Below are 26,001 nucleotides of genomic sequence, written 5' to 3'. Positions count from 1 at the left end.
CTCTTCATCACCACAGTTAAAGCTGCAGGAGCTATACTAGAGCAGCCAGATTTAAAAGAGGGCAGGGCACCTGCAGCTTTAACTGTGGTGATGAAGAGGAAATTTCCTTTTCCGTACAACTGTTAAAGATACAGGAGCCCTGTCCTCCTTTTCATATGGTCACCCTAGCTAAGGACTCAGGGGACTTGCTTGTTGCGTTTACCCCAGGAGAGGGTGAGGGGCGGTGCAAGTACAAGGCATGACCCACCATGAGTATCTCTATGTGATGCCTTTGGTACAGCCCCCTAGTCTGCACAGCGGACCGCAGGGGTGCTGAACCTTTCACCTGAGGGCCAGATTCAATTTCGTGGGCCGCATACCAGTGGGGGCAAGAAGGCAACAGGGGCTTAAGGATCCTATTGCCAGTCACTAAGCCCTTAGAAAGTTATTCCAGCCTTTAGAACAGCCTTCCTCAACCTGGGGCGCTCCAGATGTGTTGGACTACAACTCCCAGAATGCCCCAGCCAGCGGCTGGGGCATTCTGAGAGATGCAGTCCAACACATCTGGAACGCCCCAGGTTGAGGAAGGCTGCTTTAGAACGAGGAGAAAACATGCAAAACACCACGCAACGATCAGTGGTCTGGCAAAGGGGGAGGGGCTATTTGGGGAACTTCATTAAGCCAGATTGAGTCCCCAGATGTGTTGGAGGTTCTGCAGCTAATTCCGTACGTGTAACTGCAACAATCACATCGTTGTCCCTTGTTTACAACCTATCTCCGTTTCCTTTTATTTCCTCTGTCGTCTCCCTTGTGACATTTTCTGGATTGTGAGCCCCTTGGGGCAGGGACCTCTCATTTTTTGTAAAGACCCACATGCATGGATGGTGCTCAGTAAATACTAATAATAACAAGCCACCTCCCTAAGTCCATGTATTCCTGGATTGCCAGACGAAGCTCGCTTGAATACCCCAAACCCAGGAAACGGCACTGAACTCTCATCCTGATATATGTTTTTAGGGCTCCGTTGATCTTGATAGGATTTGAGCTTGTAAGTCCACAGAGGCCATAATTGGAGGCACAAGCTGGCAGACGGAGCATTCTGCTTCCTTTCACTTCTATTCCAAGCACCTTTTAGGAGCTTCAGTGTTACTATAGCAACCACTGCACGGCAAGCAAGAACACTTTAAAACATTTGATAATACGGCTCTGCCTGTCTTTCTTTCTTTCTTTAAGAAAATTTATACTGGGCCTTTTGGCAATGAAACAGGACCCCAAGGCGGTTTTCAGATTGAAAACAAACAAAATACAGTCAAAATAACAGGACAAAAATAAATACAGTGCATCAGTTCAATCATTAAAACAGCAGTGTGAGACGGGCATAAAACCACTTCAGAAAGTAATAATATTCCCAAAGAGCCACAAAGGTTTTCAAACTCTGGACCAAATAAATCTGAAAATTGGCACCAATCACCTCAAAGGGATTTTGCGTATCACATTGTGTTGGACTACAATTCCCATAATTCCCAGTCAGTGTGGCCACTGGTTGAGAGTTAGGGGAGTTGCAGAGGTTGGGAAAGGCTGTGATAGATAATCACCACTCTCTCTGGCAAACCTCTGCGGCTCCCTGTGGCTTCCACACGTTTATGTCTTGATCTAGTGAGGTTTGAGGCTGCCCACGATGAATCCCTTGCTCTATAGGTAGCCTTGATTTTGATCCATGTATCGCTCGATGGATGGAGGCAAACAGCAGATCAGGTCCTTTGGGACTGATTAGGGTGGCCCTATGGAAAGGAGGACGGGGCTCCTGTATCTTTAACAGTGGCATAGAAAAGGGAATTTCAGCAGGTGTCATTGGTATATATGGAGAACCTGGTGAAATTCCCTCTTCAGCACAACAGTTAAAGCTGCAGGAGCTATACTAGAGTGACCAGATTTAAAAGAAGGCAGGGCTCCTGCAACTTTGTGATGAAAAGGGAATTTATATACCATATATACCAATGACTCCTGCTGAAATTCTCTTTTCAATACAACTGTTAAAGGTACAGGAGCCCGGTCCTCCTTTCCATAGGGTCACCCTAGGACTGAGTGGCTCTTAGTGCACAACAGGGACTCTTTTGTGTGTGAGCCTCAGGGTTTGGAGGCTGCTGGAGTGTTGAATAGGAAGCTTTGGGGCACACCTTTGAAGGATCTCCCCACCACCATCCACCCTGGCACCATCCAGATATTTTGGACTTCGGCTCCCATCAGCCCCAGGCAGCATGGCCACTGGCCAGGAGTGCTGGGAGTTGCAGTCCAAAGCATCTTGAGGGCACCAAGTTGGGGAAGAGAGTAATTACTGTTGCAAATTGGGGAGATCTCCGTTGTGACCAGTAGGTGGCAGGCACAGGGCCTCCTTTTGGCCTCCCTGCGCCTGTGGTTTTCGGAAGAGGAAGGCCGCAGCAGCAGCAGCAGCAGCAGCAGCAGTAGTCATGGCAGAGGGGGCCTCTGCTGAGCAAGACCCGGAGACTCTGCGGCTGAAGCGGCTCCGTGGCAGCGGCTTCTTCACGGTGCCACCAGGGCACAGGGTGAGGCGTGGGGCTGCAGCTCCTAGGAACCCCCTGGGATGGGGATGGGGATGTGGCCCGCACCCCCCTTTTTGCATGCTTGCTCCACTTCGTGGGGTGGGTGGGTGGGGTGGGGGTGCAGAGGGACCGCTTGGCTCGTGCCTGCAAGTGAGAGCGACAGGATCTCAGCTGTGCACGCACGCACCAGCAAGCACAGAGTGCACGGCTCACATGTATAAACGCCACCTCCCTACTTCCTGCACATGTTGGTGGGCAAACAATGTGTCCTTGGTAACTTATGCAGAGGCAGGATGGAACTGGGGCCGGTGGCGCACGTGGGTGGCTTCAGATCTTGGGCTGAAATGGGTAGGGATGGGGGAGACTTTAGATAGCCCATGTTTATTATTTCAGTTGGGACACTAACATTTATGTTCTCTCTCTCTCTCTCACACACACACACACACGCACACACTGCCATTCCATGCTTTTCAACTGCTTCCACATTCCTGATATGTTAGAGCAACCCCCCTGCCTGCCAAATACATAGTTTGCCAACCCTAATTTAAATAACAACAACAACAATGTGCAGTTTTGCATCTTAAACTCGTTGAAATCCTAGCATCATCATGGGATTTGCTTCTGCTACTCTGCTACTCTGAAGCTAAACACTTCTGCTTGGGAATGACCACTATTTGTTGTAGAGAAGGGAAATGTATTTAAAAAGAAAAAATAATAATACAGTGAAGTACTGGTTCCCCTCTATTCAGCCCTGGTTAGGCCTCATCTAGAGTATTGTGTCCAGTTGTGGGCTCCACAATTCAAGAAAGATGCAGACAAGCTGGAGCGTGTTCAGAGGAGGGCAACCAGGATGATCAGGGGTCTGGAAACAAAGCCCTGTGAAGAGAGACTGAAAGAACTGGGCATATTGAGCCTGGAGAAGAGAAGATTGAGGGGAGATGAGAGCACTCTTCAAATACTTAAAAGGTTGTCACACACAGGAGGGCCAGGATCTCTTCTTGATCCTCCCAGAGTGCAGGACACGAAATAATGGGCTCAAGTTACAGGAAGTCAGATTCCGGCTGACTGGGAGTGTCCAACCAGGCATGTCTACAGTTACAGATATTCATAGAATCATAGAATGGTAGAGTTGGGAAGGCCATCGAGCCCAACCCCCTGCTCAGTGCAGGAATCTACCTTAAAGCATCCCTGATAGATGGTTGTCCAGCTGCCTCTTGAAGGCCTCTAGTGTGGGAGAGCCCACAACCTCACCAGGCAACTGATTCCATTGTCGTACTGCTCTAACATTCAGGAAGTTTTTCCTGATGACCAGCTCGAATCTGGCTTCCTTTAACTTGAGCCCCTTATTCCGTGTCCTGCACTCTGGACACGGAATAATGTGTAATAACTTGTAATATCCTTCTAAAGCCTTATAGCTTTCACTCCGCATGGACATTTTAGCTTGGAAAGAAGGCAAGGGAGACATGATAGAGATGCAGAAAATTATGCGTGGTGTGGAGAAACTGGATAGGGAGATCGTTTTCTCCCTCTCTCATAATACTAGAACTCCAATGGGCTGTTCCAAAAACCTGACTGGTGGGTGATTCAGGACAGATAAAAGGAACGACTTATTCTATACGTAGCATGCAGTTAAACTGTGGAATTCGCTGCCACAAGACGCCGTGATGGCTACCAATTTCAAGGGCTTTAAAAGGGGGCTAGACAAATTCATGGGGGCGGAAAAGGCTGCTAGTTACGATGGCTAAATGTTACATGCAGTAGCAGAGTCAGTGTCACTATGTACACCAGTTGCTGGGGAACACGAGCGGGAGGGTGCTGCTGCACTTGTGTCCTACTTGTGGGCATCTGATTGGCTACTGTGTGAACAGAATGCTGGACCCGAAAGGGCCTGATCCAGCACAGCTCTTCTTATGTTTTGAAGTAGGCTTTGCTCCCTTCCAATGAGGCTGGCCTTTGCTAATGCCCCTGGGCCCATAGCAGCATCTTGTTAAGGGCCCAACAAGAGCTGGTGCTGTGACTTGTCTCTTGTTTCCAGCTGGGAAGATGTCGGAGCGTGAAGGAGTTCGAGAAACTCAACCGGATCGGAGAAGGGACCTACGGCATCGTGTGTGAGTTGTGTCCCCGCCACCACGCGGCACAGGACCCGGAACCGGCTGCGCATGACCCAAGCGGCTGGAGAATCCATATCGGTGGCTGGAGGCTGAGCGTTGGGGCACTCCCAGGGTGGACTGGGGACCCACCTTCCAAAGCCACCGGGGTTCCTTGGTGCTGTGGCTCCCACAGTCTTGCAGTGCTGTTCGTTGGGTCCTGGGCAGCATTGGGAATCTCAGCGGCTTGGTCTTGGCAACGCACACGTCCTCTCCAGGCAGTGAAAGATCCATAATGCTGGCCTCGTTGAAATCTTTCCAGTGACAGGACAGCCCCGTTGACTTACCGATGTTATTGGTTTAGTTGAAGGAGGCCAAAGATAATAAAAAACAAATTCAAGCTAACCTTGGTTAAAAAAAAATTAAAAAAAACAATCAGTTATAACGCTAATAATAATAGTATTTTCATCCTGTGCTTTGGCTAAACAGGTTCCCAGAGCAGCTAACACTATGGTGACCTCCTGGAAAGGAGGCCAGGGCTCCTGTATCTTTAACAGTTGTAGAAAAGGGAATTTCAGCAGGTATCGTTTGTAGGTATGCAGCACCGGGTGAAATTCCCTCTTCATCACAACAGTTCAAGTTGCAGGAGCCCTGCCAGATACAAAAGAGAGCAGGGCTCCTGTAATGTATTTATTTATTTATTACATTTTATATATTTTATAGTATTTTCATATTCCATATAGGACAATGATAAATCCAGGTGGAAGAGCAGCTAGCAGCATAATCCTATACATGTCTACTCTGAAGTAAGCCCTGTAGAGTACAATGGGGCTTACTCTCATGTAAGTGTGTATAGGATTGCAGCCTACATATGGGAGAAAGTGTGTTGTGTCAAGCCACTTAAGACAGGCGTCGCCTTGGAGCTGGTACCTGAATTGCAGGGAGGGGCTGCTTCTTGGTCTGTATTTGCTTGACGGGGAGGCGGAGGCGGGTGGTGACTTCCCAGGAAAATGGAGCTCTGTTTGCACTGTCCTTTCAGACCGCGCCCGAGACACCCAGACCGATGAGATTGTGGCCCTGAAGAAGGTGCGGATGGACAAAGAGAAAGACGGTGAGCGGATGGGAGACCAGTGGAAGGCTCCAAGAAACCGGCCGCTGGGTTCCGTCACGAAACAGCCTCTCAACGGGCTTCTTCCCCCGCAGGGATCCCCATCAGCAGCCTCCGTGAGATCACCCTTCTGCTGAAGCTCCAGCACCCCAACATCGTGGACCTGAAGGAGGTGGTGGTGGGGAACCACCTGGAGAGGTACCTGCCCGGCTTTTCTCAGGCCCCTCATAGTGCCACTCAGAGGAGGCTTCTCCTTTCTGCCCACCACGCTTGGCATGGAGGACATCAGGGTGACCCTATGGAAAGGAGGACCGGGCTCCTGTATCTTTAACAGTTGTATCGAAAAGGGGATTTCAGCAGGTGTCATTTGTATATATGGGGAACCTGGTGAAATTCCCCCTTCGTCACCAGAGTTATGAACCTGCTGAAATTCCCTTTTCAATGCAACTGTTAAAGATACAGGAGCCCCGTCCTCCTTTTCATAGGGTCACCCTACCGTAAAACCGTTGCATCCAGGGCCTAAAATTACCTGGCTGCACCACTGCTCCAGAGTACGGCTCAAGCGCCCAAGGCGGCCCGATGTGTCTTTGCAGACCCCGCTGTCTTTTAATCCTTTTGCATCCGCAACAAGAAACGAGCATGTGCGCATCTGTGTGTTTGTGATTCCGCTGCAGCATTTTCCTGGTGATGGGCTACTGTGAGCAGGACCTCGCCAGCCTCCTGGAGAACATGCAGGCTCCCTTCTCCGAAGCTCAGGTATGTACAGGCCGAACGGCAGCCGGTGCAGCTGGGCAAATAGCTGCCCCGTTTTGCTGGCTGGGATCATTCTCTTTGCCAGAATGACGGAGCTGCCATAGACCGGGATGGGGGTGGGTGGGGGCAGTTCATGGAACTGAAGGCAACGCTCTGGCCACAACCACATTTTGGAAGGAGAGGAGAAAAAAAGGCGGGGAAGTGCTTTCTAGTTTAAGCAATATGACAACGAAAGGAACAAGAAAGTGGCTTACGAACATCTGAAGAGCCCTGAGGCTGGATCAGACCAAGGGTCCGTCTAGTCCAGCACTCTGTTCACACAGTGGCCGGCCAGCCATCGGCCAGGGACCCACGAAGCAGGGTGCAACAGCCGCCTCCTTCACTTTTGTTACTTACTGCATTCCCATACCAGCTAATAGCTGCAGCTCTCTGGGCAGTTCATGAAAGAGGGGAGAAACCATAAAATACAAGGACAATAAATCACAGTGTAATCCCAGAAATGTCATTTCTCTGTACCGGATGGGTTGGGCTAGCAAGGTTTCTGCCATTTACATGCTCCAGGTCAGTTCAAGAAACATATTTTACTTGCTTTCACTGCCTCAGGTGCAGACGTAAGGCTAAGCCATGGTGTGGTTTGTGGAAATCTGTCCTGTCCAAGCCCATCCCCATAACAAACCATGGTTCATGACCTGCTACAAACCCAAAAGAGAAGCCATGAGTTTGTTGTTGGCTTACAAAGTCTGACTTGTTTAAGCCATAGGTTGTTGCGATGTCTGAACCCAGAACCATGGCTTTTCTATGGCTTGTTTGTGCTGCTGTCTGCCCCCAAGCAGAGGTGCCCAGCAAACACAGCCTGAAAACAAAACTACTCTGAAGGTTGGCAAAACAAATGGGAGGGAAATAGACTAGAAACGGGGGAAACAAATAGTCTCGCTCATTTGCACGGGGATTCATAGCTAAAGCATCCAACCATAGTTAATATAAACCATGGCTTATCATTATGTGCGAATGCACCCTCTGTATCTCCAGCCCCAGCACAGAACCTGGCACAGGACAAAGCAGTGATGCCCCCTTAATGGTGCTCCATTCATGTGCCCCTTACAGGTGAAGTGCATCATTCTTCAGGTCCTCAAGGGCCTTCAGTACCTGCATGACAACTTCATCATCCACAGGTGAGGGAAGGGAAGGGACCAGGTATCAAGCTGGAGCTGTGAGGGATGCACAGCTTACAGGTCCAGAGGTTGCTTACAAAAGCCCAGATTTGGGAAAGGCCAAATCTCCCCACCTCTGTCCTCTCTTCTTTCCTCCAACGACAGAGACCTGAAGGTGTCCAATTTGCTCATGACCGACAAAGGATGCGTGAAGACAGGTGAGACCTTAGCAGGTGCTGGCCTCTCTTGCCGACTCTTCCACCCACCCCAGCGTCCTCCCCAACACACCTGGATGGATGGTTTGTAGCACGGCTGACCCATCTCCTCTTTGCTTCTAGCGGACTTTGGCCTGGCGCGGGCTTACAGGGTGCCCGTGAAACCCATGACGCCCAAAGTCGTCACGCTCTGGTGCGTAGACTCTCTTGGGAGATCCGCCCTCCTGCTTGGTGGCCGCGCAGGCGCTGATGGGGAAGGAAAGGGCTTCACTGCTTCCCTGTGGATTTGGTGCCGGAGAAGCTTGAAACAAGAACATGTCCCGCACCTGCCAGACGCTGGAAGGCATATGATGCTGCAGCCTTCCCCAATCTGGTGCCCTCCAGGGGCGTTGGACTGCAAGCCCCATCATTCCCAGCTGGCATGGCCAACAGAATGATGGGCCTTGCAATCCCACACACCTGGAGGGCACCCGAAAGTTGTGATTCCAGAACCAAATGGGGATTGGGAACACCTCCCATTATTCCTAGGCAGCCTAGTGGATGATGTGTGTGTGTGTGTAGGCTCAAACACTTGGAGGGCCAGGAGTTGCCCACCCCTGGGATAAACTATCGCAGCACACACATACCCAAAACGCCCTTTCCGTATGTTGCCCGTCCATTAAAGAGACGCCCGTTGCCTTCCGCTTCCTTCGGAGTGCAGCATTCTGGCCCCTTGGGGGTTGGCTGGAACCAAAACAGCAGCAGCCGCAGCAGCCGGGGCCCCTTCGGAACGCCCCCCTCTCCTTTTCTTACGCCTCGCAGGTACCGAGCTCCTGAGCTGCTGCTGGGGACGACGACCCAGACCACCGCCATCGATATGTGGTGAGGAAAGAGGGCCGCCCCCAGTGTGGTGATTGGGGTGAGGGGAGGGGCAGGAAGGCTGCTGGGCCTGGGTCCCGCAGCTGCATGAAGGACCCGAGACACACGTGGGGAGCGAAGGCTGCCCGGGGCCCCAGTTTGGTGCTAACTCCCAGTCTCCCCTGCAGGGCGGTGGGCTGCATCCTGGCAGAGCTGCTGGCCCATAAGCCGCTGCTCCCCGGCAGCTCCGAAATCCAACAGATAGACATGATTGTGCAGCTGCTGGGCACGCCGAACGAGACCATCTGGCCTGTGAGTGTTCCTGGCCCGGTGCCCTTTGGGCCTCTTCTCGCAGCGTTTGCAGGACTGCAAGCGGCCGAAAGGCCCTCCGGCTTGGCCCCCTCCCCAAACACAAGGCTGTTTCCCAACAGATCCACCCGTGCAACCCACGCTACAGGGAGCTTTAAGATATCAGGTAGAAAAGGGACTGCGGCTCAGTGCTGGAGTTCCTGCTTTGCGTGTCGAAAGTCCCAGGAACCATCTCCAGCAGCATCTGCAGGAGGGGCGAGGAAAGACTCTTGCCTGAAACGCTGGGGGAGCCTTTGCTGCCAGTCAGTGTCGACAGGCAGCAGGAGGGCAACCAGGAGGATCAGGGGTCTCAAAACAAAGCCCCATGAAGAGAGACTGAAAGAACTGGGCCTGTTTAGCCTGGAGAAGAGAAGATGGAGGGGAGACATGATAGCCCTCTTCAAAGACTTGAAAGGTTTTCACACAGAGGAGGGCCAGGATCTCCTCGATCCTCCCAGAGTGCAGGACACGGAATAACGGGCTCAAGTTACAGGAAGCCAGATTCCAGCTGGACGTCAGGAAAAAATTCCTGACTGTTAGAGCAGTGCGACAATGGAACCAGTTACCTAGGGAGGTTGTGGGCTCTCCCACACTAGAGGCCTTCAAGAGGCAGCTGGACAACCATCTGTCAGGGATGCTTTAGGGTGGATTCCTGCATTGAGCAGGGGGTTGGACTCGATGGCCTTGTAGACCCCTTCCAGCTCTGCTATTCTGTGATTCTATGATAGGACTGAGCTAGATGGACCACAGGTCTGACTCAGGATAAGGCAGCTTCTGAGGACCCAGGGGCACCGCAAGAGATTCCGGCAAGCTGTAGCTGTACTTGGCTCCTGTAAGTGAGCCAAGCCACATGCTCCATTGCTCCAGCCAAGCGCTTTCTCCTAACGCCTTTCTCTGCGTCCTCCAGGGTTTCTCCAAGCTGCCGCTGGTCAGCCAGTACACCCTGCGCAAGCAGCCCTACAACAACCTGAAGCACAAGTTCCCGTGGCTGTCGGAGGCCGGCCTGCGCCTCCTCAACTTCCTCTTCATGTACGATCCCAAGAAACGGTGAGCAGCCCAGGCTGTGCGAGAGGAGGGGCTGCGGGAACTCGGGGTATGGATACGATCGCCCGCTTTGGGACAGGGCTAGAAAAGGGGCACTAAAATGACCAAGGGCAGAAGTATCCCCCACTCCAAAACTCTAAAAATGCAAAAAAAAAACCACCCAAAACCAAGCCAGGGTCGTCGGCAGAATCCGACAGACCGCAGGCTCAAAGAGAAACGAAGCGAGGCGCCTCTTCGCACCACCCCGTTGTCGACCTGTGGAACTCGGGTCAAGCTGATGCCAACGCTTTCCGAAGGTCCAGATCAATCCACGGAGCTGCCGGTTGCTACAAAGTTTTGCACCCCTAAGAGGCAGCCCAGCTCCACTTACGGACCGTTGGGGATGAGCACCAATGATAGCAAACGGGAAACCGGAGCGGGATGGGTGAACTTTGCCCGCCCTCCTGGCCGCTTCCAGCGACTGTGCCAGGCAAGGGTTCCCGAGGGCTCGCTCTTACCCACAGTGGACGTCTCCACGGTAAGGGGAGCGTGGCTGTCCCTGGGGGCGCTTGCGTCCAGGGCATCACGTGGCCGGGGGCCTTGGTTGGCAGATGCATATTCGGGATGGGACGTCAGAGCAGCCGCAGGAGACCGGCGTTCCTAACACAGCCGGAACCTTTGTGGAGACGAGTGGGGAGGCAGGGAAAGTGGGGATCAGCCCCTCGTGGTAACGTCCCTCCCCCCCGCAGGGCTACAGCCGGCGACTGCCTGGAGAGCTCCTACTTCAAGGAGAAGCCTTTGCGTAAGTCCCTCCCGCAACGCCCTTTGCTGAGCGCCCGCCACGCCCGGCCTGGCGGCCTGAATCATCTCCTCTCTTCCCAGCCTGCGAGCCAGAGCTCATGCCAACCTTCCCTCACCACCGCAACAAGCGGGCTGCCCCGAGTGCTGGTGCCGAGTGCACGGGCAAGCGCAGCCGGCCCTGAGGATGCCAACGCCCAAGCGCACCTGGACAGGTATGAGCATGGGTGGGGCAGGGCTTGCCTCTGCAAGAGAAGAGCGCAGGTTGGCAGACAAACTTAGATCCCCAAGATCTGGGTTCCTTTTCCATCGTTGGGGGAGTTTCCGGGAAAGTACAAACACCGTCAGGATCAGACTGAACTAGGCTTGCCGTTCAATTAAGGAGAAGTGAATTGATGAATCTTGTGAGTTTGGGTCAATTGTTCCTTCAGTTCAATTTGCCTGCGAGTGAAAGAAATTCTCCTGCAAGAAAGTATTGGCTGGATTCACACAGCATGCTAACCCACCCTAGTGTGGGTTGTTGAACTGCAGGTTATCATGTTGTCTGAATGCAACGGGTTGTCTGCAGGGTCGCTTGTTAACCGTGCAGTGTGACTCGTTGATTACCATGAACAACCCAACAATAAGACACGGGGTTCTCAAGGTGGTTTGTTGAAGAAAAATAAACCACAGTGAACAAGACACCTTGCGGAAAACGTGCTGCGTTCAGACAACACGGCAGGAAATGCACAGCATTCAGTCCATCCCGTCTGGAGGGTACAAGGTTGGGGGTGGCCATGTCAAAGCGAAGCTTCTGCACCAAGAAAAGCCTATTCCTGGAATGAACATCTGCACAAGTGTACTCTGCTCCTGCTAGTTACAAGAAAGGGCAAAGAGGGACTTGGCGTCCCATTCTCCCCGACCCCCGAAGAGGCGAGGAGTCAGGTCACCTCCAGCTTCTAAGCTCTCGCCTGGAGAAGAAATTTGCTTCTTTCAACCATTACAGCAAAGGCAGCCCCAGCCAAGGCACTTCGGGAGCAGGACCCTGCGCTCCGGGCTCCCGTTCTGCGCCTTCTTTGCCTCCCGGGTGCATCCAGGGTAGCGTTTAGGGGTAGCTGAACACTTTGCAAACCACCAATAAGCAAACCGGGGGGGGGGGTTAGGGCCTATGGCTGCCGGAGCCCAGGAAAGGAGAGCACAGCTGAAGAATCTACAGCACAGCAGCCTTCTCCAACCAAGTGCCCTCCAGCTGTGTTGGGGATGCTGGGAGTTATAGTCCAACACATCTGGAGGATGCCCAGTCGGGGAGGGCTGATCCGCGGGCTCCCAAATATGGCGCCTGCATCACCTTGGCGCTCCTGTTTCTCTTTTAAAGGACGGAGGAGAGGAGAGGCCGTGCTGGGAGCTGCCAGCAACGTCGGGGCAAAGTGCCAGGAGCCGGCGGGGGACGGTCCTGCTCTTCCCAGGAGCTGCTCCCTTGCTGGGTCACGCGGGCCAGCAGCTGGGGAGTCAACTTGCCAAACTGCACCGGAGCCGGCTGGGCTGCCGGCTCAGCTTCCTTGCAAGAGAGCAAGCCGGGCAGGATCCCTGCCTCCGTCCACCCTTGCCGCCTGCCCTGCCCTTCTGCTGATGGTGCGAACGGGGGCTGCTGCCTCCTCCCAATAAAGGCTTCTGCTGCGATCTGTGCCTCGTGTGAAAGGGGCAGGGAGGGGGCGCCTGCTCACGTTGCTGCATCCCTTAGAGCAGGGGTGTCAAACCTTCCCATCCCCGAGAGCCAAACTCCATGGTGGAGAAGCTGCGTTCCAACGGTGTGCGAAACCAAGGGCAAAAAGGGAGGAGGACCAATTCCCCCCACCCCACCCCAAAACCACCCAGGCCTGTGCTTCTGCACCTCGGCCTTATAGACAGGGCTGGGGTCGAAATACTTTGGAGCCCTAGGAGGCAGCCTTATATATAGCTCAGGAAATGTTTTACGTTCCCAGGCACCAGCGCCTACGTTGATAGAAGCCAGAGGCGTTTTGCTGCCACGCCGTTCCTTGCACCCGTGAGACGCCGCTCTGATGGGCTGCTGGGACCCTGCTGGGCATCAGGCTCAATTTAACGATTGAGTGGGGACGGGGTGGGCGGGCAGGCCAGGGACTCCCAACTTGGGCGACCAGCGCCCCTTCTCGGGGCCGTGAGCCTGGGCAGTCTCCCGTTCTGATTCAGAGGACGAAATCGCTGGTGCCTCTGCAGCCTAGCAACAAACTTCCGTCATGCCGAGCGGCTGCCCACGTGCGACGGTCGGTCGGGGCAGCCGGCAGCAGAGAGACGGGGCTGATCCACATGACGTTTGCCGGAGCGAGATCCCACTTTTGCAGGGCAGCTGAAAATGGTGCCAGGAGGCAGAAACGTCAGCCCAGGAGCACGGAGGAAGACTGGGCCCATCACTCTCGCCTCCACCCACCCCCTTGCCTTTGTGTAAAAGCCGCAGCCAAACTCAAGAGAAAGGCAGGGTGTGTGTGCTTTGTATCTTTTATCTTTTTTCGGAACAGCCTTGGAAACAACTCCAGCGGCTGAATTACTTTTGCTGATTCCTACTTCGGCTAGTCCTTGCCTGTAACTATCAGGAAACGCTGACATACGTTCAAAACGGTCTTAAACCGAGGCAGACCGCTTGCACAACTAGCCCATGTGGCTGATTATCCTGGCTCCCCAGCGCTCTCATGCTAAGGGAGGCTGCCAAAAATGGAAGCCCCGACTCTCTGTTTGTAAAGCAGGTGCGCCACCACTGAGCTAAACTCCCCGGTTGGCTTCCTCCCAGCAAGGGTCCCAGCTTAGAAGGAAAACCATCTCGCACATGCTTCAAACTACCCCACCAAATGGGACAGGGGAACTCCAGAGAACCAGGCGGTTTTTACTTCATTTATTTCCAATTGCATCTTCTGTGAGACACCAGGGAGATGGCGAAGGACACACCGCTGACCTTGCACAACCTCAGGGCCTTCCCCAAGGATGGTCCCGCCAGAGTAGCGCCCGCTGGAAGAAAAGGGACCTTGCCGCCAGCCTACTTCAGGAGGAGAGGCACGGAGGCTTGGAGGCAGGAGCCTCTCCTCCAACGCAATTTCCCTCTACACATTTTGGAACGTGGGCGAGGGACGCTGCCAGGTTTTGGAATGTCGGAAGGAGCAGACGCCCAGAGGAGCCGTGCATCTTGTAAAACATTTCTGTGTCCCAGTATTACAAAGGATGGATCCTGGCAAATACGTTCCCCAGCGTTGGACTCACCGGTTGTTGTGAGCAGGGTGCAGCCACTCTCGTCGGCAGGCAGGGACTGCGCTGCAATCCGGACCAAACGCTCCAGGGGAAAAGGCTGCGGAAAGCCCTCGCTTGCCCAGCGGACATCACTGGGGCATTTGGTCTAGCAGTGGATCCTTCAGACGGACTAACTCCACTAGGAGAGCCTTCCCCAAGCAAGCGCCCTCCACATGTGCTGGGCTACATCTGGAGGACTCCTGGTTGGGGAAGCCTGATGTGGGACCTGCAAGTCAGTCCTGCTGGGAGGAAAAGCAGACCCCAGCGCTGTACAGGGCTGGGTGGCAGCGGCGGTTTTTCTCCCCCACTGCCACCCATTTTCAAGGTGGGAGTGGGGGGAAAGTGCTGCCAGATGAGTTTGGGAGAGGGCTGTGTGGAGAGACGGCTCAGCTCTTGATCCAGCACCAGAAGGAAGGGCAGAGAGCCGGGCCTTCCGAAGTCCAGCCGAAACCCACGGGGCCTTCTGGCCTCACTGCCAGGCCCCGGTGCCCTCGTGCAGCAACTTGTCCACCTCGGTCCGCTGCAGCCAGAGGCGCTGCTGCTTCTCGCTCTGCAGCTCCTCCACGTGGTGACTGCTCCAGCACAGCTGGGCCCCGTCGCAGCCGCCGCCGTGCAGCAAGCGGCAGGTGTTGCAGCAGGACGAGGGGAGGGCGCCCGGGCGCATGCACGAGTGCAGGTGGTAACGGGGCGGCTCGGGGCCGGCCCCCATCCCGGCAAACAGCGCCTGAGCCCGGCGCGTGCCCGCAGGGCTGAGCTGGGGGCTCCTCGGCTGCCTCGCCAAGGAGGAGGAGGAGGCCGGACCGCTGGCTCCATGAGGCTGGGGCCCGGGGCCGTCGTAGTGAGCGCCAGGAGACAAGAACCGGCCTCCCGGCTGCATGGAGGAGTCCGCGTCGTTCGTTCGGCTGAGCTCCCGCCTCAGGGAGATGAACGAGAAGGAGGTCTCGAGATCGGGCCCCTCGGAGGAGTCCAGGGCCCCGTTGCCGTAGGGCTGCTCCGGGCCCGACGGCCACCCCTTGCTCCTGCTCTCGGCCAGGCCTAGCGGGCTCCACAGGTGAAGGTCTCTGCCCCGCAGCCTGGGGCTGGTGCGCTCGCAGAGGGGCAGCGGATGTGGCGGCAGCCTGGCGCCCGAGGGCTCCCGGTACGTGCTTTGCCCCTCCGGGCTCTCCCTGTACAGGTCGGCCCCGCCAGCCGGCTCCGGGCGGATCTCTCGGCCCCTCGGCCGCCGGACCAGGCTCTGCAGTTTGGCCACGCAAGCCTCCAGGCTTCCCTTGGCTTCCCTCCGGGCCTGCAGCAGGTCTCCCGCGCCCACCAGGCAGGGCTCCAGCATCTCCACCAGCTTCCCCAGGATCTCGCACTCCACCCTGGCAGCAAAAAAGCCACAGGCGGCGGAGAGCAGGCTGGGCCCGGGCGGCAACTGAGAGATCGCCAGGTGGAGGTCGTCTCTCTGCACGTAGCCCAGGCGGCGGAAGCTCCGGGCGAGGTCGGCCTCCGGCAGGACTCCCCGCAGCACGTGCACGTAGACGCCCGAGAAGGTCTGCCGAGAAAGACACCGGTGAGCCGCCTGCTCCCTCGCCACGGAAGGCCCCCCACCCCCCACCGTGGGGCCCCCTCCCGCTCCCGGCCGCCCCAGCAAGGCTCACTTTGATGGTGCCAAATTCCTTGCGCCAGGGGAAGAAGTAGAGGTTGACGGCCGCCAGCTCCAGCACTTCAAAGGCCCTGCCGAGATTCCGGAGCGCTGCCGCCAGGTCCAGCTGGCCCCGCAAGGCCACGGAAAGCGTGGCAAAAGGGTCCCCCCCTTGCAGGGCGTAGTGCAGCTCCGGGTCTTCGAGCAGATGGTGCCTCAGCAGCTCCTTCAGGGAGCCGTCGGTGCAGACGCCGGCGTGGCCCCTGCGGAAGTCCCTCTCCACGCACCTGCGGTACTCCTCCTGCAGCGCCGCGCCTGGACTCATCCTGCAGCGGGAGAAGCAGCAAGTCCTGGGCCCAACTCCAACTTGAAACCCCAGCAGCACCCAGGCTCCCACAGAGGGAGCAGGGAGGGAGGATGGCCTCTGGCAGCAACACTAGCATAGGGGCCTTCTCCAATTCGGGGCGTTCCAGGCGTGTGGGACTGCAACTCCCATAATCCCCAGCCAACATCATGGAATCATGGGAATTCTAGTCCAACACCTCTCGAGGGCCCCAGTTGCAGGAAGTTGCAGCACAGGGCCTGTTCTTGTTGCTCCTTAAATTTTGTTCTGTTCCTTTGTTTTTAATAAGAGGACCTATGGCACAGATGCATGTTTTTCTCCGGCAGAAACAGCGCCTACCCGAGAGGAAGTGTGTGTGTGTGTGAGTGGAGGAGGGGGGGATCATTTCCTTTCTGCCCCCACTGACCTCTCCCTCCCTCCAGCTTCTGTCTTGAAACATCTTACCTGCTTCTCCCTCTCTGAAGGCTTCCATCAGCCAGGGCTTTTTTGTGTGTGTGGTCAAAACATGCCGCAGCCGCCACCACACCTGACGCTTATTTGCCATGGCTTTGGCCATCTATCACAATTCTCATCATGGGCCTTAATTATTACTCTTAAGCAGCCCTGCAATTAACCTATAGTCCCAGGGCAGCCTTGTTGTTGCCAACGCAGGTCAAAGCAAGTCTCTATCCCAGCCTTTTCGAATCCGAGATGGACCGAAGGCTCTCAAAACGGACCGTGTCCCCTGCACCGTGCCCAGCAGAAGGGCCGGGGGCGGGGGGAGGGGGCAGAGATAGGGAGTCTCTGAGTGTTACCAGGCACCCGTCCCCTAGGTAACAAGCCCACCCATCAGACAGCCAAGCACCGGGGGGGGGGGGAGGGGGGCTTCACTTTCAGGGTGGGTCAGGAAATGGGAGTGCGGGGGTCACCCTAATACTGCCACAAACTCAGTGTGGTTTATGTACGTGTGCATGTGTGTGTTTGAGGCGGGGAGGGGGGGGATGCGCTCAAAAAGGCAAGGGAAGTTGTGCAGTTCCAAGGATGGGGGTTTCCATGGCACTGAGATTGTGGGGGGGGGGGGAGAGAAAGGGAGGCGCTGAAGGCAGCCAATTGCAGGGATGCAGGCAATGGTGGTGGTGGGGGGCTTCAGCCAAAAAGCGAAGCCAGAAGTCAGGAGACTCCTTGGAGGCTGCCAGGCCTCCCTCCTGCTGCACTAGACGCGGAGGTCTACAGCCGAGCGCACACCTGCACGGCTGCCCACAGGCTCACAGCCCAAAGCCACCTTCCAGATGTGTCAGAGGGCCGGAACTCCCACCACCCTCTGCCACTCTGGCTGGAGATGATGGGGGCTTGTAGTCCGAGCTATTTAAAACCGACCTATGCCAGCTTTTTAAATGTAAAAGGCTGTGAGGACAGGGGAGAGATCCCGTAGATGCTGCTACCCACCGCAGCCTTCCAGGTGCCACAGGGCTCTTGGTCGTGGCTGCTGCAACAGCCTTGGGAGGGGGACCGAGGATGAAGCGCTCTGTGGGGGGGGAGGGAGGGAGGGAGGGTGATCCCTGGTAAGGGGGCAGGATGGGGCACCCCTGATTTGTGTGGGGGGAGGGAGGGAGGGTGATCCCTGGTAAGGGGGCAGGATGGGGCACCCCTGATTTGTGGGGGGGGGAAGGAGGGAGGGAGGGAGGGTGATCCCTGGTAAGGGGGCAGGATGGGGCACCCCTGATTTGTGGGGGGGAGGGAGGGAGGGTAATCCCTGGTAAGGGGGCAGGATGAGGCACCCCTGATTTGTGGGGGGGAGGGAGGGAGGGTGATCCCTGGTAAGGGGGTAGGGTGGGGCACCCCTGATTTGTGGGGGGGAGGGGGGGAGGGAGGGTGATCCCTGGTAAGGGGGCAGGATGGGGCACCCCTGATTTGTGGGGGGGAGGGAGGGAGGGTAATCCCTGGTAAGGGGGCAGGATGAGGCACCCCTGATTTGTGGGGGGGAGGGAGGGAGGGTGATCCCTGGTAAGGGGGTAGGGTGGGGCACCCCTGATTTGTGGGGGGGAGGGGGGGAGGGAGGGTGATCCCTGGTAAGGGGGCAGGATGGGGCACCCCTGATTTGTGGGGCGGGAAGGAAGGAGGGAGGGAGGGAGGGTGATCCCTGGTAAGGGGGCAGGATGGGGCACCCCTGATTTGGGGCTGGGGGCTGGAGCCCGGTGAGCGACCCCCTTCCGTGCCCTCCCTGCCCCACGGGGCGCCCTGGCACCCACCCAAGCGCCAGCCCCCTAAGCCGCCCCCGCGACCCAGGCCCGTTGGGATTCGAACTCGTGACCCGACCCGCTCACCTGCCAGCAGCTCGCTCCGCGGCCCCTTCTCCTTCGCGCTCGCTCCCGCCACTTCCGGTTCTCCTTGGCCACGCCCCAAGAGGAGGTTACGTCACGCCGGGCACCATTAACCGCTTCGCTGCTGCAGCTCTCCTCGTAAGAGGGTTTACTTCTATTTTATTTGCCTCTTTTTTTTTTTTTTTTAAGACGCTGATTTTCTGGCTTCTTTAATTTTCTTTTTTTATCCTATCACACCCTTCCCCAACCTGGTACGCGCCAATCTTTTTTTTTTTTTAGGACTACAACTCCTATCAGCCCCAGCCAGCATGGTTAATGGTCGCGAAGGCTGGGAGCTGTAGTCCAAAACTTCTGGACGTAACCCTGTTGGGGAAGCTGTGTTGTGCTACGAAGAGTAGGCAAACAGAAAAGCGAAAGAGATCACCTGTATTCCGTTATGTAGGTGTCGCAAGAAACCAGCCTTCCCCAACCCAGCGCCCTCCTGGTGCATTGGACTACTCGGGGGGAGGCTGTAGGAAATGAATGGTAGGGGTGCAATCCCAGGCATGTTTTGAAAGGAAAGGGTCCTACCACTCCCAGCATGACCCAACCAGGCATGCTGGGGGTTCTAGGACCCTTCTCTGCCTGAACATGCACGAACCGCCGGTCATTATTGTATGAATGAAAACAGCAAACATGGACGACAGTCATCCTGTAAACTGCTGGCTTTTATTTCTCTGTTCTCCCAAGAAAACGTGTTTAGGAGATTTATTGTTTAAGAGAGAGAAAAAACACCTTTTTAAAATCAAAGCACAATGATTTTCACCATTTAGAGCAAGCCTTTAAATATATATATTTAAAGGTATATGTCAAAGAAATATCAGAAGAGCCAAAAGTCAAGAATGTAGCCAATTAGCCCAGCCTTTCCCAATCCGGTGCTTCCCAGATGTTTTGGACTACAACTCCCAGCATTCTTGACCATTAGCCATGCTGGCTGGGACTGATGGGAGCTGTAGTTTTTGTGAACCGCCCAGGGAGCTTCGGTTATTGGGTGGTATAGAAATGCAATAAATAAATAATTGGCTCAAAACATCTGGAGGGCACCAGGTTGGGCCCAAATTGCATTGAAATGGGCTCTTCCGGCTCCATTATCCCCGCCCCATCTGGGTTGCTTCAGTCTAAGAACACCAGGTGGCGCCCTCGGACCGCAGGCAGGGATGCCCAGATGATGAGGCTGGTGCCAGATGTTGCTCCAACCAGTCAGATCAGTGGCTGGGGCATTCTGGAAGATGCAGTCCAACTCATCTGGAGCGCCCCAGGTTGAGGAAGGCTGAGTCAGATGGAAGCGTCTCTCTCAGCTCATTTTCCCTGTTACAACCACCACCACTCACCACTGGCATGTTTTGAGCCAAAGTGAAAGCAATCCAGTCAGTCCAGAACTCCAGAACTAACAGTTTGGGGGAGGGGGCACCCCCCAAAATACGAGGTGCAGTTGTAAACTTATTAAATGATTTCCAGGGGGCACAGAATTTAGGAGGGGCACACACACCCCCCAGCTACACTCCCGAAAGAGGCCAGGGGTGCACTAGTCCTTTTGCACTAGTGTGGTTCTTCAAATCCCCGGCTCACAATGTCTGCCTGCACAATCTGCTCCCATGCTCTCTTTTCTTTTATTGCTCTTCCTCCGGCCCAAGTCAGGTCTGAAACGCAGCCAGGCTCCTGGCCACTGAGTTTGCCATCATGCCCTCGAGGATGGAGGCGATGAGACACGGCCTCCCACAAGCCACATGACAGGCCCACGATCTGTGAGAGCCCCAGTCCACTGCTGCTCTCCAAGTTTGGTCCGCCTGGGACTCTGGAAGGCCTGCGACCCCCTTCCATCAAGACAGACTCTGGGAGAGATCGCCCTGGCTTTGTGCCTGCCGTTTTGTGAGACCAACGTGGCCTCCGCCCAAGGCGTGTGGTGAACAGGGCCGGGAGGTGGGGAAACCGGAGGGTGGGCGGGCCTTGCCTTCCTTGGAGGTGGGACTCTTGGGGGCTTTCCCTACTTATTCCCCTGCTTGGGGACCGCAGTCTCACTTGCCACTCGGCGGCTGGCTTCTGAGCGGAACACTTGGTCTCTCCTTGCCAGGATGTCTGCATCGGACCGGCTGGTGCTGGTGCTGGGTGGCGCTGGCACGGTCGGGTCGGGGATCGTCAAGGCGCTGCTGGAGAAAGGTAAGGCAGATGCTGCCCAATCCCTTCTGATGAGAGCCGGGTTCCAGAACCAGCAACTCGTGTGTGTGTGTGTGTGTGTGTGTGTGTGTGTGCGTACAGATATTTATTTACTTATTTATTTATTGCATTTCTATACTGCCCAATAGCCAAAGCTCTCTGGGCGGTTCATATATGCAGGTGTGAACGCACACATGACGGGTTGTTTGAGCATTGCAGCTCCACAGTCAAGCCTGCATCCGCCGTCTTTCCCTGCTGGCATCCTGGTGTGTTGTAATCCGGCAGTGCCTTTCTACGAAAACAGGTGCTGCAGCCCAAACCCACCATGGAAGCTCTAATCTCCTAAACTCAGGGAGGGTGGCTGGGTTCTGGGGCTACTCTGTGATGAAAAGTGCACTTTGTGCATGCCCAGACATACCCTTGTCTCATGTGTCCCAGGCGTGAGCCCTGTTGTTAAAAACAGGTCCCAAGACCCAAGCCTGAATCAGGTTTCAGCAGCTCCCCCTCAATCGTTCAGATCTCGGCAATGATCGCATTTCACGGGCTCTTCTGATGCTCTGTCGTCGTCCATGCAGGTTTCCACGTTGCCGTCATTTCCCGAGATGGAAGCAGACTGGAGAAGCTGAGGAGTTTTTTGCCGGCATCCACCTGCGACCACCTGCACACACTCGTTGGCAACGTAGGTGAGGCCACGGGGAGGTGCACAGCCACAGTTCTGCAAGCAGGCCTCTTGTGAGCTCTCTGGGATGGCGCGCTGGTGTTTCCGCCGCTGCCGTTGTGGGCAGAGACGTGCCCTACGTTTTTATCTCCACAAAGACTGGGAAGGGGGCTTGGATGGGACGGTGGAGAGAACCCCACTGCTCACGCGAAGGTCCAGAAAGAACCAGGGCATGGGATGGAGGCACAGCGGTGGAAGACTTAGGCTATATGGTTGGGGACCAGGGGCTAGAAAAGGCAAGGCAGGAGGCAGCCAACCGGCTCCAAGAGGCAGAGGGGCAGACCGCACCGTCCAGCGGTGGGGGGCTGCTCCTTCCGAAAGCAAGGAGCAGAGCCCAAAGGGCACCTTGCACGAATAGGGCAAATGTTATTGCAGGATTTGAATTGTGGCGGGTTTCAGAGTTGGCTTTCGAAATCCGGCTTTGAGAGAGATTGTTAAGAAAACGAAGGCATCGTTTCCTTATCCGGAGGAGTTAATCCTGTGAAGTATCAACTTGCCGTTTCCCCCACTGTGCCCACCCACCCATCTACTCACCCACGCCAGCTGGGGGGCCATGGGATCTCAACCGGTCCGCTGGCATTGCAGCGAGGCTAGCAGTCCTCCGGCACGCAGAGACCTTCCCGTCGCCAGGAGGCTGCAGGAGGGAGAGAGTGATTTGTTCGTGGTTGGGCGGCAGCTGCCTGGTCTGTCCTGCTCCCCTTCCCGTATTTATTCCGTGCAGGGTCTGAAGAAGGAGCCGCAGCTGCCCAAGGGGCCCTGCTGAACAGCGTTGGGAAGGTGACGGACGTGGTGTCCTCGTTGGGCTTCAGCTGGTGGCAAGGGGGCCCCCCTCACACCCAGTCACTCCAGGAGCTGCACCAGGTGAGCAGCGAGGGAGGGTCTTCAAGTAGGAGATAAATATATATGGGGAATATTTCAGGTTTTTGTTTCGTTCTTTGTGACATTTCTGTGGTAATGGTATGTTACGTTATAAGCCTGGACCTGTTGGTACTTTCTCTTGTATATAGCGCTGAGCATTTTTGTATGGAAAGGTGGTATAAATGTGGCATGACATTTGTAGCAACAGCAACACGGAGAACGTTCTGCCCGGCCTTTGCAATGGCACTTCCTCCATCACGCTGGACTAGGGAGGGAGGGCAGCTCTGGGCGGAAGGCTGATGGAAGCAATAGTTACGGTTTAAATTAGACCTCGGTGACACTCACAGGAAGCGAAGAAACTTGTGGAAGTCATCCAGCAAACAGGATTGAGTAGGTGTTGCCGTCTTTATAAGGGTGAGCGATTTCCCTTCCCTCACTCTGAGCCACGGAAGGCATTGGCAGAACTGTACTTCCTGCGCATGCCTTCTTCGTGTTTGGATTGGAGCTGTGCGCACGTTTCCATATTTCAACATCTGTGTATATGTAGAGGCTATTATTCATTATACGCTCTTCTGTGAACTGTACGCCGGTCCCAGGAAAAAGCTTTCTTGCACCTTTGTCTGGTAGAACCTTAGCAGAGCAAATGTGCAAACTACTTGCCGATACAGAACTTCCAGTAACCAGTCAACTAACTTTATTTGCTGTTACTACAAAGATTAGAGCAAAGTTCCTTAAAAAAAACCTATTCCTGTACACTTGCATAAGATGAATTGATTTGATTGGCTTGTTCCTGTGTGTGTGTGTGTGTGTGTGTGTGAGAGAGAGAGAGAGAGAGAGAGAGAGAGAGAGGGAGAGAGAGAGGAACAGACAGACAGAAACAGTCTTTTTTCTTGTAAAATTCTAAGAACCTCTGGTTATAGGCAACAAAACTGAATGATTGACTTGACAGAAGCACCAGAAGCATCAGCCTTTGAGTTTTAAAGAATAAGCCAAGGCAGGAAACGAGAAGGCACAGGAAGGCCGATGCACGTGAAACATTAGGAGGAGCTTGTTTGAGGCACGTTCAACTGAGTGAGCGGGGCGGGTGCGTGGGTGAATATCCCACCCCCCTGGAGGCTTTCAAGACCCCTGGTGCGGATCCTTCAGTGTGGAGCATGACCACCGGTGCCCCGGCAACTCTTCTCCCCCTGCAGGTCCTGGACACCCTGCTGCTGAGCACGTTCACGGCTTGGAAGGCGTTCTTTCCCCTGGTCAAGGACAACCCCAACGGATCCTACACCTTCATTACAGGTGAGACGCCCGGCCTGAAGTCCATCACTTTTGGGAGAGAACTGGTGCTGGAGCCAGCTTGTAGGGCTGCCCAGAAATCCACGCTTCACGTGTTCGGAGGCCTCCGTTACCTTTCCGCCTACCCAAAAGGAGTCCTGGGGTTTGCTCGGGGATTCCGTCTGGGTAGGTGGAAAGGTAATTAAGCTTGGCGCGTCTGGGCACGTGGGCGGACAGTGACCCCATGCACACTTGGGGCACTTGGGAGCACCGAGACAGCTGCACCAGACACGGCCCTGCACCAGGCCAGACTGTTTCTGCTTCTTGCCCAGCGTGGCCTTCTCTGAGTGGCTGCAGCTCGCCCGGGTCTTGGGCAGAGAGGGGGCCGCTCTCATCACCTGCAAAGGTATCCTTGTTTGGTGGAGAGGTCGGGGCTGGAACCTGAGACCTTCTGCATGCAAAGCACCTGCTCTGGCACTGAGCTCCGGTCCCTCCCAGTGCAGCCCTGGCTGGCTCCTCCTCCTCCCTCCCAAAGGCAGCTAAGGTGCCTCCTCTGTTGTTCCAGGAGGGGCCGGTGAGCGTCTCCTCAAGCCGGGCACAGGCTTCCTGACACTGGGGGCCGCAGGGGCGCTGGCTTTCTCACTCGTGGTGCGGGAGGAGTACCCAGATGTTCCCTGCAAGCTGAATGAGGTCAGTGCCTGATTGGTGGGTGGTGGGTCAGGGCTGCTAGAATTGGCTTCTGGCTTCGAGCCCTGGCCAGCTCTCTACCTGCTTCTAGGGCTGGGGGCAACTTTTCATTCCCAGCTCTCTAAACGGCAGAGTGCTCAGCATCTACAGCACCTTTGCAATGGTGACAGGAAAGGCCATGCTGGCAAGGAATGATGGGAGTTGTAGTCCAAAACATCTGGAGGGTGACAGGTTGGGGAAAGTGGGACTAAACTCCCTCCTGGGGAGGCTGGGTCCACTCCATCTGTGTTGTGGATCTGTGAGTTGGGAGGTTAATGCATTCCATTAACCATTTTGTGGTTAAGCAGCATGGTTTAGCGTGTTGTCTGAACGGGGCCAATGGGTTTTATTGTTTTAATCGATTTTAAATTGTTTTTGTAAGCTTCCTCGGGTGCCGCGTTTTGGTAGAAAGGCGGGGCATAAAATCAAACCAACGAAGGTCTCCTGCTGCCCATGGTGCAGCAGGTCTCAGGCCAAGAGGCCAGAGGAAGTCCTGGCTGAAGCGGGGCGGTTGCAGGGGACCGGTTCAGGCCTGCCTTGGCGCAAATGTCGGCACGGTCTCCGTTTGCCTCCCCAGGTGAAGCTTAACATGGGCGTGACCACGCCGGAGCGCCTGGGCCCAGGCTACGTGAGCCACCTGGAGGTGGGCCAGGCCGTGGCCTCACTGGTGGAGAAGAGAACCGTCTCGCACACAGTGCTGAGCGCCAACTCGCCGGCTGACCTGAAGACCCTGGCGAGAGAGGGGAAGTTCTGAGGCACCAGCCGGGACACCTTCCTGCTGCAACCCACCTGTAGGCCCTCCCACTCTGTGCTGATCCTCTCTGTGTCTGGGGGCCCTGGCTGGGGAGGGAACGGGGGTGCCACTGCCCTGGCGTGGGTGATGGACGGGCAGCCGGGCTGCTTCTGCTCCGCCCGGTCCACCATCAGCGTCATGCGAAGGGCGCCCGTTTAAAGCAGGGGTGCGGAACGTCAGGCCCAGACGCAGCCCATCTGGAGCTCCCCAGAGGTCCATCGCCCCTTTCTCTCTCTCAAAACCTCCGAGCCCATGGCGGTTCCTGAAATCTTGCACGTCCTCCCCATTCCAGAAGCTTGAAATGCCTCCCCTGAGGCCGAGTTATTGGCAGGAACAGCTGGAAGCTAAAATATGGGGGTAGTTTTGGGTCTGCCCCATTGGCCTTTGCCCCCTGAGAACTTCTCCGAAACTGAATTTGTGCCGAAAGAGGTTCAACACCCATCATCCCCAGACAGCATGGTTGAGTTGACCGGAGTTGTAGTCCAACATATCAGCTGGGGAAAGGCTGCGCTAAGGGCTTACGGTCTACACTACAACAGGGCTAAGGGGCAGAGAGACTCAGCCACACTAGCTGAGGAAGGGGAGAGGGTGGCTGGGCGCGCAGGTGGCCATGCTCCGGGTGGGGTGGGGGCTTTTGCAGGAGGAGAAGGCCGTCCGCCAAGTCCCCTTTGCATATCTGAGAAACACACCTGGCTGCTGAATCCTCCCCCTTCCCTCTTGCGCTCACCATCCCTGGCCGCCTTCTGCCTCAACAGGTAAATGTAGTAGCTCCTAAAGCAGAACCAGGAGCCGCCTTGGGAGAGATGGACCCTCTACCTCCGGCACAGCCCTCCCGGTCTCCTTTGCAGGCTCCCCTATATCCCGTTCTATGGAGAGCAAACGACCCCTGCCTGCCAGGCCTCGTCCCGCCCGCAGCCCTGCCTTTGGGAATCCAGCCAGGAGCCCTGCGTCTTCCTGCCCTGCGAGACGGCGGTGGTCGTGTCCTGTGCTGCACCTCCTAATAAACGTCTTCTTGTATTTAAGAAACCCCCAATGCTGCCCAGTGTG

At 55.6% G+C, this 26,001-nt stretch overlaps 3 protein-coding genes across 5 annotated transcripts; 2 read left to right on the top strand and 1 right to left on the bottom strand.

Moving 5' to 3' along the window:
• The first annotated feature begins 2,400 nt into the window (after positions 1–2,400).
• CDK10 (cyclin dependent kinase 10) lies at positions 2,401–12,519 on the top strand. 3 transcript variants are annotated; one of them, XM_063141505.1, is made up of 14 exons: positions 2,401–2,543; positions 4,576–4,648; positions 5,667–5,738; positions 5,831–5,933; positions 6,410–6,491; positions 7,593–7,660; positions 7,805–7,857; positions 7,978–8,047; positions 8,656–8,715; positions 8,880–9,003; positions 9,947–10,086; positions 10,812–10,864; positions 10,945–11,075; positions 12,215–12,519. In XM_063141505.1, exons 1-13 carry the CDS (start codon positions 2,448–2,450, stop codon positions 11,043–11,045), a joined length of 1,095 nt encoding a protein of 364 aa, XP_062997575.1. In that variant the 5' UTR covers positions 2,401–2,447; the 3' UTR covers positions 11,046–11,075; positions 12,215–12,519. The 3 variants fall into 3 exon arrangements, with proteins under 3 accessions (XP_062997575.1, XP_062997576.1, XP_062997577.1); XM_063141506.1 differs by having other exon boundaries at positions 10,945–11,087; positions 12,222–12,519; XM_063141507.1 differs by lacking the exon at positions 8,656–8,715.
• Positions 12,520–13,735: 1,216 nt separating this feature from the next.
• SPATA2L (spermatogenesis associated 2 like) lies at positions 13,736–18,517 on the bottom strand. The gene is made up of 3 exons (XM_063140994.1): positions 18,404–18,517; positions 15,774–16,083; positions 13,736–15,667 (listed from the first exon to the last, which is right to left on the bottom strand). The coding sequence occupies exons 2-3, from the start codon at positions 16,080–16,082 to the stop codon at positions 14,603–14,605; spliced, it is 1,374 nt and encodes a 457-aa protein (XP_062997064.1). The 5' UTR covers position 16,083; positions 18,404–18,517; the 3' UTR covers positions 13,736–14,602.
• Positions 18,518–20,511: 1,994 nt separating this feature from the next.
• On the top strand, positions 20,512–25,934 carry LOC134408900 (uncharacterized). Its single transcript, XM_063141413.1, has 6 exons — positions 20,512–20,596; positions 21,169–21,276; positions 22,033–22,172; positions 23,363–23,459; positions 24,001–24,125; positions 24,739–25,934. The coding sequence occupies exons 1-6, from the start codon at positions 20,512–20,514 to the stop codon at positions 24,913–24,915; spliced, it is 732 nt and encodes a 243-aa protein (XP_062997483.1). The 3' UTR covers positions 24,916–25,934.
• The last annotated feature ends 67 nt before the right edge of the window (positions 25,935–26,001 follow it).

This window comes from Elgaria multicarinata, chromosome 14 (assembly GCF_023053635.1).
Source record: "Elgaria multicarinata webbii isolate HBS135686 ecotype San Diego chromosome 14, rElgMul1.1.pri, whole genome shotgun sequence".
NCBI classification, from domain to species: Eukaryota; Metazoa; Chordata; class Lepidosauria; order Squamata; family Anguidae; genus Elgaria; species Elgaria multicarinata.
The sequence above is the reverse complement of the archived record's forward strand: the minus strand, read 5'-3'. Positions and strand labels throughout refer to the sequence as shown.